The sequence below is a fragment of the Physella acuta genome, unplaced genomic scaffold, assembly GCF_028476545.2.
Source record: "Physella acuta isolate Inbredline_101_S28 unplaced genomic scaffold, ASM2847654v3 ptg000562l, whole genome shotgun sequence".
In the NCBI taxonomy this organism is placed as follows: domain Eukaryota; kingdom Metazoa; phylum Mollusca; class Gastropoda; family Physidae; genus Physella; species Physella acuta.
This window is the reverse complement of record NW_026732081.1, coordinates 804,272-818,766: the sequence shown is the minus strand read 5'-3', so window position 1 is coordinate 818,766 and position 14,495 is coordinate 804,272. Positions and strand designations below refer to the sequence as shown.

General features: G+C 32.3%; 1 protein-coding gene across 4 annotated transcripts; it reads left to right on the top strand.

Annotated features, from left to right (window-relative positions):
- The first annotated feature begins 219 nt into the window (after positions 1 to 219).
- On the top strand, positions 220 to 14,402 carry LOC131946534 (protein FAM193A). Of its 4 annotated transcripts, none has more exons than XM_059307363.1 (22): positions 220 to 596; positions 1,876 to 2,026; positions 2,177 to 2,238; positions 2,705 to 2,770; positions 2,985 to 3,076; positions 3,194 to 3,334; positions 3,452 to 3,665; positions 3,991 to 4,112; positions 4,206 to 4,359; positions 4,681 to 4,868; positions 5,021 to 5,257; positions 5,624 to 5,825; positions 5,940 to 6,113; positions 6,298 to 6,537; positions 7,007 to 7,191; positions 7,426 to 8,509; positions 8,827 to 8,898; positions 9,077 to 9,286; positions 11,050 to 11,904; positions 12,243 to 12,306; positions 12,784 to 12,865; positions 13,162 to 14,402. In XM_059307363.1, exons 1-22 carry the CDS (start codon positions 363 to 365, stop codon positions 13,256 to 13,258), a joined length of 4,926 nt encoding a protein of 1,641 aa, XP_059163346.1. In that variant the 5' UTR covers positions 220 to 362; the 3' UTR covers positions 13,259 to 14,402. The 4 variants fall into 4 exon arrangements, with proteins under 4 accessions (XP_059163346.1, XP_059163343.1, XP_059163345.1 ...); XM_059307360.1 differs by having other exon boundaries at positions 12,240 to 12,306; XM_059307362.1 differs by having other exon boundaries at positions 221 to 596; positions 5,943 to 6,113; positions 12,240 to 12,306.
- The last annotated feature ends 93 nt before the right edge of the window (positions 14,403 to 14,495 follow it).

Sequence of the window (14,495 nt, the reverse complement as noted above, 5' to 3'; positions counted from 1 at the left end):
GCGTCGGTCTTTAGGAGCAGGAACACTAGTGTTCAGAGGGGAACACAAGCTATCCCATTAGAATGGTCAACCGTCAAATTCAGATACATCTTTCGAAATTGATCATTTTGATACCGCAATTAGATTGAAGGGGAGATAATGTCTTTTATTATTACATAGTAAATAAACATAAGAGTAGTCCTGCTTTTTTCTGCCTATCAACCCATCCCGTATTGCATGCCGGGTAAAATACTTTACTGTTCCGCCATTTTGCTTCTGTAAAGTTTGTATTTTAATCAGGAATCGAAAGCCCTTCCTCTTTTTCACTTTACTTTTATTAAGTTATGCACGCTATACTTTACTCGTAGGCGCGAAATCTAACAATGAGTGGAAAAGACGGTAAACGAGCTAAGGGGCGCAGAAACCAGTATTCTCATTCTAAGAATGCGACGTCGACTTCCTCCGTACAGTCCCGTGTTGGTGCCTTTGGCCTTGGTGTATCAGCTCCAACTACTCCTAACCCATTCAAACCATTTGGAAGCAGCGTTACTATGAACGTAAATGACGTTGCAACAGAATTTGGATTTACTTTGAAGCCTTCACAAGAAGATGCCATGGTAATATATTTTCTTCTTAATCGATGCTGTTTATAAATGTATTGTCATTGTTTTTTGTTATTCAGTTTTTTAGGCCTAGACAACATTTTCAAGTCTAGATTCTAGTCAATCTCTCTATGCCTATTCTCTATTGACCTAGACTAGTGATGTAGTCTCAGTATCTACTATCTAGATCTAGATCTAGACTCTATTCACTAACCTAGAATTGAAGATCTAAATCTAGAAAATCTAGATCTAACCGAGAAGACTTAATCTACTTATTTATTATTTATTTAAAATTTAAATGAATTCAAGAATTAATCAACAGAGAAAGTAAGTTGTCTTCATTGATGCAACTCTGCTAACACTACACTAATGCACTTAGTGACTTAGTGTTAGTAGGCTAACACTAGCATTAAATCATTAAGATGTTTGTATTTTAATATTTATATATACAAAACAATCAGTTGTAAATGTAGTAGGCTAAATATAGAAAAATAGATCTAGATTCTAAGCCTACTTTAGTACTTTACTCTTAGTATTTAGTCATAAGACTTAGGCCCAGTTAATAGTTATTAGCCCAATCTTACACTTATTAAGTCCTGCTTAATATTCAGTTATTGTTTTATCGTATTTAAAAAAAAACCCTGCATGCTACACATTAGGCCTATTTATTATTATTTTTAGGTTTAGTCAGTTTAGAGCCAGGAATGTCTGGAATTACTTTGGTAATGATTAGACCTAGTTAAATACATTATTAATTCTGTGCACAGAGGACACTACCTACTGGTTGAATAATGACAACCAGATCTATTATTCTTAAATAATTCTGTAGAGAATTCAAAGAAATTGGGCTGTTTGGTCTTAATAGTTTTTACTTAGGTTATTGGGCACTGCTTGAGCTTGAAACACCCTTAATTGCTTTAGTAAGTTTTGGTGTGATGTGTTGGATGTTCAATGTAGCTATTCAGGATTTGGGTAGTAATGCTAGCAAAAAGTTTTGTGTCATGACCTGCCAGTTTTCATAGTGTAACACTGAACCCATCAACAATGTCCCACTTTTATTAGAATTTTCCATTCAACTTCATTACATTAATAGTAAAGATTATGCTATTAATACTTTAGTACAATTTTAGGTTTTTCAGTAAAGCATGTTATTAGGATCCTTGTTTGCAATTGCATAAGGGAAAGCAAGTTCAAAGTACTAAAATTTCTGTTTATAAGCAGAGTAAACTGGTATATTTTCTTAAGCCTATGATTATTAACTAAAATTATATGTATTTTAAAATCTATTTCTTAGAGAATCACAGAACTCATGGATGCTCCTGTTGACTTGGATATTCCTGTACATGCCATTAGTCGAGGTCCTAATCCTTATCTTGATAGGTGCATGTATTGTAATACTCCACGTACCACATCTCAAGATGAAGATGATGGGCTGGAGCTTTTAGGTATGATCCCTTAAATTGTTTAACAACAGTTTAAAAACATAGTTAAATATAAATGATATAGTTGTAAGTCTATTTTATTATGCACATCTTTTAATATATTTTCCAGCATTATTGACTATTTTTTATAATTTAGATTTCTTTTCTTTTCAGATCTTCAGCTGGATGGTAATACTGTAATTAGCAGCCCTACCAATCCCCAGTCATATAGCTCGGTAACTATTATAAATTACTGTTACCTTTGCTTTGTTTAATAATTAATAATACAGCTAGAACAGACTTTTTTTTGAAATTATATCCTTTGTAGTTTGTTGATAGTAGGTAACTGTAAACTATTATTATGATTTTTATCAACCCTTTCATTCACCCAATCCAAAACACCCTAAACAAATAATACAATTAACTACCTAAACCCTTATTTGTTGAATTTTCATTGTTGTAAAACAGTAGACTAGTTAAAAGATTCTATCTACATGTTTTTAGTTCTGTAATTTTTGTAAAAGTAACTTAAAGAGCTATATAAGCTACAGAACAGCTTGAATTTACCATAGGTTTCTGATAAATGCATTTATTTGAAATTTGCCACTTTATAACAATTTAGTTGGCTATGCATTTCACTTGCATAACAAAAATTAACTGTTAACAGAACTCTAATGGTATACCTTGCTTATTTATTTCCAGCTGAAGCTAGAAATTTGGACTTGTGTCAATTGCAGGAAAGTTGCAGGGAATTTTCAATCTTTTTTGGTGAGTATTGTATTAAATGGGCCAGACATACATGTTGTTTATGCTTGTTTCTCAGCAACAATTGTAATATAATTATTTTAAATGGTTATGTAAATCCTCCATAAACTATGAAGTGGCACACAGTGCACATAAGAGCAGCAATCATTTGCAAAACATAGTTCTGCAGCATTATAGATATTTAAATCTGTTTTTTTCATCTGTAACTTTTACACAGGAAGCCAACTTTCCTCAAGCTTCCTATGACTTACCATTTTTGCATGAAAGATGCATTGATCCATTATCATGTGCAAGATGCCAGGAAGAGCGGTATGAAAAGCATGTATATTATTTAATAAAAGAAAAGTTTCAACTGTATTCTACTATTAGAAGCTAAGCTAATGTAAATTTGATTAAAATTGAACTATTTATGATTGTATCTATCAGTGAGAACCATGAAAGAGAAACACAAGAGCTTCAAGAAAATTGGGTAGAACTGCGTTCAATTGTAAAAGATCTGTACAGTAGCAAAGAAGAAATAGTTCTTTCAGAAGAACAGGGTCAGAGACTTCAGTTTCTAGTTGACAAGTAAGTATATTTTAAATGCTGACTGTTAACTATTTAGTCTCATTAAAGTATATTCAGTTTTTTTCTTTAAATATGATGTTTGCAGGTTATGACAGTAAATATTAAATTTATTTTTAGACTTTGTAGTAGAGATCCTCATCAGCTCTTTCTGCGTCTTGAGTCTCAAGTTCGAGAGATAGTTATGGATATGAAAACAAGTTTGCTAAACAAGCTTAAAGAAAATGGCTGTGATACCCCTGAACTAGCTCTTGATTTCACCCGTTCGCTTCTGTCTCATTATGATTTACTAACAGAAAAATCTTGCCTCCTTGCTCGATATCTAGGGGGATTGGTAAGTCTGATTTCACAAATTTTTAACTTTATATTGTTTAAATGGACAAGCTTGATGAGTTTTTTCCTCTTAAAGTTAACTAAAGAACTTTAGTTCACAAGCACTTTTTTGCATCTTGCAACATACCAGATGGCAATCAGCATAAAGTTGCCTTTTTTATTGTACACATGGTCTGTAATAGTTTATTTCATTTGTGGAATCTAATGTTTACAATGGTAATGATTGTTGATGTTTTTGATGATGGATTTTTAGCTTACTATTTTTTTTATTCCAGCACTGCTAAGTTATTAAAAAAACTTTTAAGACATACACATTCAAATTACAGAGTGAGCATCTAAGACGTTTTAAGGTGACATGGGAACTGTTAAATAAGCACCTGTTTCATTCAATAGCACACAATGATCCTGCCATCAGCAACAGTGGTCCAACAATACTAGAACATTTAAGGTTAGTTAAACATAGTTCCATGTATGTGTGTACCTCTTACTAAAAAAGTAATAGCTTATAATAATTGACTAAACTTAATATTTTGTTGTCTAGGCAAGGCTCTGTTCAGTATGAAAGATCTAAAGAAGATCCATACTGTTCTGTTAGAAAGCGTCTACTCAAGTTTCAGGAAGAAATGTCAGTGGTAGTTGTTGTTTGGAGAGATTGTCAACAGTTGATAGAAAGTTATTGTCAAGAGGAGGTTAAGGTATAATTTTTATTTCAACTTAATAAAACAGCTATAAATACTAGTGACTCTAATTTGCTGTATTTCACTGTAAGATCTATTGATAAAATGTCCAAAATAAATTAAATCAAACTTAAATTAATCAAACTTTTCCTACTTAAGAATGATTGATTAAAAAAAGTATGCTTTACCAATATTGAAACATTTTAAATTAAAATACTGATGATAATCCTTTCTGTCTAAATACCTTTTTGGATGTGCCGTTCGGAAGCAGATCACTTAAAATTATTTACCCAATAGTTTAACAAATTTTATTTACATTTAATATTTTCGTCTTTACAGAATACTCAAAAACAGGTGTCCAGTAAAGCACGCAGTTTTATAAATCAGCAGAGGCAGTTCTTAAAAGAACATCTAATGAAAGAGCCTCTAATAATGGACAAAGCATTATCTGAAACTATGAAAAACCTTATGTCAGGACACAAGACATCAACTGAGAAAGTACTATGCCATCAGTGTAAACGTGAGAGGTAAAGCAGTTTAATTTTGCTAGGCTATGTTCTTTTATTAAAACTAAGTTTATAGGTTTATCTGAAAAAAGTAATTTCAGACTAATATTTTCAGATTTTAACATTTTTCTAATTATATTAATAATTTAGCAATATTAATTTTAAATTTTCAGGTGTACATGTGATGAATGTACTATAACTCATATGATAACTTGTGGCATAATAAACAGTGACAAAGGGGAAATACCACCTCCACCAAACTCATTCAACTTTGCCCTAGACAGAACAATTAATATTATGGATCTCACGCCACCCTCCATGTCTAGCACAACATCCAGCAGTGGTTCTGTCTCACCCATCAATATTGAAGATAAGCTCACCACTTTTTACAACTGTGAAAGAGTGCTACAGTATGTTATTTTTATTTCTAAAAATGTTATTTTAAAGGAATTATTGTTCTTAACAAATAGTTTGAGTGTAATAAAAATAACTTTCCTAGGTTCCACCATGTGGTTAAGCATTACAAACCCTAATACACTTCTCTCCTTCCACAAACCCCACACCTTGCCTACAGATAACAAATATTTAGGTAGTTTTATCAAAGCATTTTTACACACATACTCATTGAGCTAACTGCTTTAAAAAAATGTTTTCTTTTTTTTGAAGTTGTTGTTCTGGGGTTTAATAAATTAATAATTTTTATGATTGTGCTTAAGCAAATTGGTGTTTAAATTAGATGAGAGTAATACGGTGAAAACCTATTCTTTCCCTATCAGAGAGGAATTCAGGGATGAATTTGGTGATGTTTTAATGAATTGCAATGAACGTGAAGGCAAGGCACCAAGTTTGTCAGAAGATGCAAATGATGATATTGATGATAATGCAGGAGATGATGAAGAAGAGGATGATGATGATTATGGAGATGATGATTCTACTGACAATCAAGATGCTGGTAGTGATGAACCTCATGCTTTACAGGTAAGGTTTGATTAGGTTTAAAAAGAACTATTTTTCAATTTAAAAATCTTACTTAAAATTTAATTGCATTACATTCAGACACAAGAAATCTAACATAATTTTTTATTATACAAGCAGATACCCATTTGTGAACTTAAAGACGATGAACTATGGGAGGCTATGCAACGCCATCACCAGCAACAACAGCATCACCAACATCAACACCACCAACATTTACTTTGTGATAGAATGAGCACCCAGCACAACTGTGTACAGTGTCATCAAGTGAAGCAAGATCAACAGTGTCCTGTAAGTATACCCCACAATTTTTTAGAAAAATTTAAATTGACTATATTTTTAGAATTTGATTTTTTTAAAAACATTATTTGACAATTTCTTCTGACTAAATACCTTAAAAATTAACATGTTAGAAATATTTTTAAAATATATGACATATATTTCAGTTTTTTTCTGAACAATAATGTTTCTTTAGTTTCAGCCAAGAATAGATCCTGAGTTATCTAGACAGCTAGATGCGGAACTGGCAAAGTCAGGTTTACTACCTGGTGGTGCAGGAGACTATGGAGGGGACACTGTGGCTGGATCTGGGGATAATACAGCAGATAGCCAGGGGAGTGGTGATAGTATGAACTCAAATGTTTGTACCACCTGTCAGTGTCATGCTTGTCTCAATCAGAGTGGGCAGGTTATCTCCACATCTTTGCCTTTACAAGTGAGTGAGGAGTTTACATTGTATGTCTACTTTCTTTACCATGTTTTTGTTGGAAACTTAAATTTGGTTTGTACATTATCATAAGGGTCAGGAATTGATTGCTCAAAATATCTGACCTCTTAGGATGAAATGAAGGTATTATTGCAATCTCAAGGTTGCACTTGACAAGTAGTGTTTTTCCTTTCATCTGAAAAAATGATTGGATGCATGACATTCAAATCAATATGATTGCTTGTCTTTTGGTATTATTAGAGACCATATTAGTTTTTATATATAGTTCATAATAAATTACCTGTTAGCCAAATTAATCAGTCTTAGGCATAGTTCTTGTGTGTTTTAGCTACTATTCAAATTTTAATTTGTAATGAGTGAATTTTGTTTGCTATTATTATCAGACTATTCTTAATTAGCTTTGCAACAGTTGCATTTCATGATTTTGTATAAACTAATTTTGAAACCTATTGTTCAGATGCCAGTATCACCATCACCATCTGAGCTACACTTGTATCCTCACATTCATGGGCTTCCCCAACATAGTCAACAGAGATACATGTCAGATCTGACATCTCAGTTAATGTCATCTATCAAACTGCCTGTGAAACTAGACTTTAGTGATGCACCTGGAATGCAGGACCATCTTTATCACGCATACAGGTTATTTATTTTTTTTCTTTGATAAAAAAAATTTTAACCAAGTTTTATTCAGGCATAATTTGGCTATTCTTACAATTACTAATGATACCAAATACATAGATCTAATACTAAATACATAGATCTTTTTTTAACACTATGTGTTTTAATTTTATATAATCAAATAGTTGATTTAATTTAAATAACAGGCCTGGCACTTAAAACAGTAGATTATGAGAATTTTGTTAATTTTTTTAGTGACTGGGATAACACCATGCCACACATAGGATCTCTTGCTGCTCATCATCACCAACAGCATCAACAGCGGCTATCATCACTGGCTACAGAGCTGCCGCATCCACCATTGGTTACTTCTGCATCTTTTACATTTGACTACGCTTCGCACCTGGCTACACACACAACAAACACTTCTACTACAAACACTACTAGTGCATTCAAATCAGTTGCTGGCAAACATTTTACCTCGTCAATCCTGCCAACATTTAACAATGTAGAAAACATGGCTTCTGAGGGAAGTTCTGTTGATCCTAGCAAGCCCTTAGATTTTGCATCAATGGCTAAAATTCCTCAGTCCTGTTTAAATTCTCTCTCGCCTGCTTCTTTCTCTCTCTCTCCATCTTTCACATGCCCTTCTTCTATAAACCCTTCTTCACCTATGCCTAGTCTGCCAGTGACTTCTAAGTCTTCAGGACCCTGTCATGGTCCACCTCATTGCTCTAGACCAGCTACATTGGGTGGCAATGCCACCTCTAGTAAATGGGAAAGAAACCTCCTCCATTGTAAGAAAACTGCTGGCTCAGGTTTCATCAATAAACAAATGTCAGGGGTCCAGGGGCAACAGCAACAGTGTAATTTAGGAGTATTACCTTTTGCTGGTGGATTGCAAACAGCCCAAACATTACCTTCTTCTCAAGCTTCGAAAAACCCTTTTCCTGCTCATCATCATAAAGATGAAGCTGTGCGACCAATCAGAGCGCCACTTCCTTGTTCTCACTCTTCCAACTCCGTGTCTCGGCCTGGAGGATTATCACCTCATACCACAGCAACTGTCTCTTCTACTACCAATGTACCTACAGCAAGTGGATCCAGTGCAAATTTGTCATGTAATAGCAGCAACAGTCTTTCTACTATGGTCAATAATATTGGTGTAGGAACATCCACACCATGCAATGATCCTGTCTGTGAGGCGCACCATCATGATGATAATTGTGACAGTGTTGATGATAGTTGTTCTGAGAAAAGTTCCAGCACCTCTACATCAAACCAAAAGGAAGGGAAATACTGTGACTGTTGCTACTGTGAATTCTTTGGCCATAATAATGTAAGTTATCTAGTTTTTGTATGTGTTGATTGTGAGTTCTGATTTCTAGTATTATTATTTATATGGAAAGTGACCCATTTATATTATGGAAGTAGTAAAGTGTTCATACTTAAATATTATTTGTTTTTATTCATTTATCATTTGTTATTGTGTTGACTATAATTTATTCTTTAAAAAATGTATTGAAAATAAGTATAAAATTTGGGATGCTGTTAAATGATTCTGAAAATATTCGATTAAGCAAGTTTTATTAAAATAATTTTTTAGTTACACATCGAAATGATATTTATGGTTTTCTCTCTTCTCTATTTTTTCAGACTCAGGTTGCAAAAACAAGTACAAACTATATAGAAATGAAAGACAGGCTGAGAAAAAAGTTAAAAAAAAGGGTAAGGAGCATTAAGCAAATTTAATAAAATATACTACCTGAAACTACTATTTGAAGCAAGGTATTAAATAGAAATGCTTATTGTTTTAATAATGCTTATTTTTTAATACTCTTTTTCTACTGAAATACTAAACAATTCTTTTTATTTCCCCTCATTCCCGTCCCCATTTTCTGTGTAGCAGAGCGAGAGCAAACATAAACAAATTGGTCCAAAGAATGGAGTTGTCCAAGAGACTTTCAAGGAGGATTTAAAGGATCCATTAGAAAAGAAAGGGCTTGAAGGCTTACTTAGTTTTATCAATGGAACTGATGATTCAAACCAAAACAAATGCAAAGAAAAAGAGCTAACTGCCAAAGCAGCAAAACGAGCTCGTCAGAAACAAAAAAAGGTAATTAAAAAACTGCATATTGAACTAATTTTTATTAGTCTCGTTGATCTTTTATCATAAAGTGTTATACAATGTGTGAGTTGCATAATTATAATAATCTAGAGATTAATCTTACTTCTTTACTGAAACAAGTTAGCACCATTCTCCTGTCTCTAGCTATAAATTTCTGGTGGAATATTGGGTCTCTTTCCTTATTTTCTTTTCTATTTTGGTGTTCATACAGTTAATAGTTACATGAATATCTAGTTTCTTCATTTGAGATAGTATTTGTTATAAGAGCAGTACTGTTGACTACAGTTAATAGTTACATGAATATCTAGTTTCTTCATTTGAGATGGTTAGAAGATTCAATTTTAGTTACAAGCAATTATTCTGAAAAGCTACTCTCATCTCTATTGCATTGGGTGTGAAGACACTAAGCACACTTTTGAATGTATATATTTTGGTAGTTCAGCTTTTATTATGACTCCACTTTCCAGATGTATAGATTCTCCCACTTGCTCTAGAAAAATACTTCCTTATAAAATTTATTGTTCTTGAATATATTTCTTCAAAAAATTGTGTGCACTCAATGTCATTCAAGTTTCTTTGTATAAAATAGTTTTTGTATAATTAAAAATAATGCAAATATGGGGAGATAGTTAAGATTAGGTGGGACAAAGCACAAAATGTGGGGAAATTGTTGTATACTTTCTATTATGACATTGGAACAAAACACATTGATGCCAGTTCAGCAGTAGATTTGCCATGCTGATGTAAACAATGTAAACATGTCTGAGTTCACTCAGTACAGCAATAACAATGTAATGTGTCATCAGAGCACTTTGTTGTTTACAACTGAACACACTTAAAGCTTAAAAGCTTTTTGGATAGCAGTCAATGTGTTGTGTTGCTTTTCAATGGTGAAAGGAAATTCAATTCATATAACACTGTTAACTAGACACACAATTTTTTGTGTGGTATTTGTTTGTTTGCTGAATAATATACACTGAAATAGAAGAAAAAAAACCAGTGTAAATCACTTGGTTTTTGTGGAGCTAAAACAAATTTTAGAAAAATCAAATGGTAGTATATTTAGTTTTAACTGTTTTTGAAACTGTCAGAATTTATTCCAAGATACAGGAGTATATTTAATTAAATTACAATTCAAGGCTGAAGTTGAAGTTCACTATGCAATGATGTAAAGTTTCTTTTGTTGTCAGCTAGTTGCCCTACACATTTAATAAGAGTATACCCATTGATTTAGAAATTTCAGTTACTTCTATTAACAACTGGCAATTAAAAATAAAATAAACTTGGCTTTGTGAAAGATGCATGTCTATTAGCCATACCCAATCATAGCAAGTATCAATCACTCATCTTCAAAGCCATCAAGTATTGTTACTTAAATCTGGGCATGTCTAATCCATAATTAATTAATCTAACCTTTCCTTATTGACTGTCATAAATCAAAGTATAGCATATATTTAAACCATAATAGAGGTGTGACAAATTTAGTTTCCTTTATTATTGTAGGAACTTAATAGGAACTTTCTGGTAGCAATCTTGCAGTGAAATTCTCAATTACATGACAATTGTTTATATATTTTATATTTATATATTAGTTTTCTTTATAAGCATAATTTTAATATGCAACTACTTTTTTCTACTTTCATTAGCTTGAAGAAAAAGCAAGACAATTTTCATTACCTTGTATATTGTTATATTAGTTTTCTTAATGAGCATAATTTTAATCTGCAACTACTTTTTTCTACTTTCATTAGCTTGAAGAAAAAGCAAGACAAGAAAAAACCTTCCCTTCTGAAAAAAGCCATCAGCTTGAACCAGAGAAAACTCTTAGACAGCTGTTGTTAAATCAGACATTAGGGTCAGAGTTTGATAATCAATTTAAAATGGCTAAACCAAAGTCCAAAAGAGCTCAGATGCTTTCTGAGAAAAAAGATATCCCTGTAGAAAAGACAGAGCAGTTGAAAGTGTCAAGTTTGCCTATCAAACAAGAAATAAATAGATCTTCCTTAATAATTGAATCTACAAGATCAACAATCAACCCATCTAAGGATCTAGCTAGTGCTCAGCAAAGGTTGTCTAACAATAATAGCAAGGATTCTTCTCAACAAATTCTTGGTGTTTATCAGTCACTGAAGCAACAGCAAAAAGTGAAATCCCAGTCTGATAATAATAACAGCACACCTAGCGTGCCCATCTCTCAAAACAAATCCAATGGGACAGTCAGTGGATTATCAGCCAAGGCTGGGCCAGAGGGTAATAAAAGCAATGGGACAACCAAGCAGCAGCCAGAACAGCGCCCTATTCAGCAGAAGCAACAAACTGTCAAGAGTGTCAATGGCAAAGTCTCAGCAGCTTCACAGCAAGTTGGGAATGGAAACCATGTGCTCAATGGTCGTGGTAGCCAGATAGATAAAAAAAGCCAGCCCCAACCTGCGCTAATGAATGGTGCACCAGTTAAAAATCAGGTTGTCTCCACCACCCCATCTGTACCAATTACCGTGATTGCTTCAAACAATTCTAAAAGTACTGTAATTGACAGTCCAGGTGCTGGTAGTGGAAGCTCAACCTCTCAGTCACCATCCTGTGGGACTAAAGCATCATCTGATCAGGTAAATAGATTTTTAAATTTAGCTTTAAAGTGCTTGATTTTAAAGTTCTATTGTATCAGATGTTAATGTGTTTTGTATTATTATTTTAGGAGTTTGGCATACTTTATTATATAATTAAAGAAAAGATGTAATATCAAAATTAAGAAGGAAATTTTTTTTAAAGAAATCAATCTCAATTGGGCTAATGAAATTTTTTGCATGAGTTTTGACAATTAAACACTGGGCTTTTTATGCAAAAACAAACTGTTTAAATGCTATAAATCCATGGTTTAATGAGTTAAGTTTTGTAATGAGTTGTCTAATTAGCAATTTTAAAAATTAAGACATGTTTTTAGCAGGGAAAATCTAGCAAGGCCAAGAAGAACAAAAAGAAAAACAAAAATGGGGATATAAATGGTGTCGGTAAGTTTTTAAAATACGTTGCTTATCTGTGAAAAATTTTTTTTTATAAAGTTTATCATGGAGAAACTAATTATTAAAAAAGTATCTTAATATTCTTTTAACAATAAGCAAGTGCAGCTCTATTTTAACTGGTTAAATTTGTCTCCATTGCAAACATTTTTTTGCCTAACATAGTTTCATTCTCTAGTTTTGTGACAAAAAAGTTAAAATGTGAGCACAAAACTAGAGATGTAGTTAAGGGCATGAGCGGGTGATGAAAACCAAATTAGCCAAAATGATTATTTATAAACCTAATGCTATCATATCTAGAATATAGTTATAGCTCTGAGTTCTTAGAACTGAATTTACTTTAGAGCAAATAGTCATTAACTCTATGCATCCTTAAGTTGTGCATGGTCTTGATTGTGCAAAATTGTAAAACTAATATTTACTTAGTCACTTTGTATTGAGTGTAATTTCTCATCTGAACTTTTTCAGATGAAATTTTCATGCCTAAATCAGAATCTGAATTAGATGGAGATGTTGATGAATTTGAACGTGAGTTGGAAGAATTTAAAAGGTATGTTTTTCAAAATGTTATCATTCAAGGATTTCTGGCTTTCGAATTCATACTGGTATCCCTGCTACATTGTATAATTTCAAGTTGTATACACACATTATCACCCTCTATCACCAGTGGATCTAAATAACAACCTTAGTGTAACTGTTTCGGAAGTGTGCTACCTACCTTAAAATGTTTTCTTTAGTTTTTAAACTAATTGGCTAGAATTTAATTCACTAATTAATGTAGAACAGTTGTTTTCATTATAGAGTTTTTATGTGAGATGAAGGTTTAATATTTCTCTCTGTCTCCAGGTTTTGTTTTGAACCTGCTGAACCAAAAGAGAGGAGAAAGATAGCTGTAAATGTGAATCTGAAGGATATCTTCAAGAAAAAAACTGGCTTGGTTTAAACATTGACACAATCACTTACATTGACAGAATATTTGATTGTGGTAACTTTTGTATCTATTGGTGTAATTATTTTGGAAAGTAGCACAAATTATGCATACAGTACCTGATAGTTTTTATTTCTTTAAGTGTAAATTGAAATTTAAGCAATTAAAAATAGTGCTTTAAATTAAAAGCACAACCTTGGTTGACAGTTGTGTTGTCATTTCAGTTTTTAAGTTTTGGCTTTGTATTTTTGAAATTTTGTTATTAGAACTAAACTAATACAAATTAAGAATATCAGATTTCTATATTAGCTAATTATAGAATCAGTTATTTTTAAGTTGTGAAATAAAGCTTACACAGCAACAAAAATTTTCGAAAACAAGAGCTGAAAATTTCAAGAGATCAATGAAAACAAGTATTAAATGTTTTTTATAGACTAAATTGATTACATTTACAAACAAGATAGCTAAATGTATATATTTCTAGTTAGAAAATTCTTTGGTATTAGATTTCATTGTTTTAATATTTTATTTTAATGTAAAAAAAAGATGCAATCAATTTTCATCCTTATACTTGTTTCAATTGATCGGCTAAGCCTCAAGTTTAAGCAATTGTTGTTTTAACTTAAAAAAGGTTTGTTTTTAAATTAAGCTGGTTGAAATGTTAAATTTCAAATTAGCTTCCTTACAAGAATGAAATGTTTTTGTATAGAGCAATTACCTAAGCACTTTCTAATACTTGTTAGAATCAGTATTCACAATTTAAAACTAATGATGCTCCATACAGACTGTTAGAAAACAAAATATCAGATTCAGATAATAGCAGTGGTGTTGGCACTGCTCTTGCACCAATAATGAATTGTTACTTAAATCTTGTAATGTTAATTGGCATGCTTTGAATTTGTGCGGATATATTATCCCTCATAAATATAACCCCTATTTCCCGAGAAGCTTTGCTCATTGATGAAAAACTGTACTGTCTTGGAAATGCTGGTTGTTTAAAATGGCATGATTCGCTTCTTATTGACTATTTGATTTACCGCCCTTTCACTCGTTACCCAAATTTGCTGTAGACTTCACTCTCATTTGATAGGGTGGTGGCGTTATACGTCCTTCATGCATTAACTATGAATTATTAATACATAATGTACTTTTTCACTTGTATCTTGAGTTGGTTTATTTTTTTAACTTTGTGTGTTGTAGTACAGTACATTTGTTTTCAGTTTGTTGGATCTATAGAAAAAAAGGCCTTCAT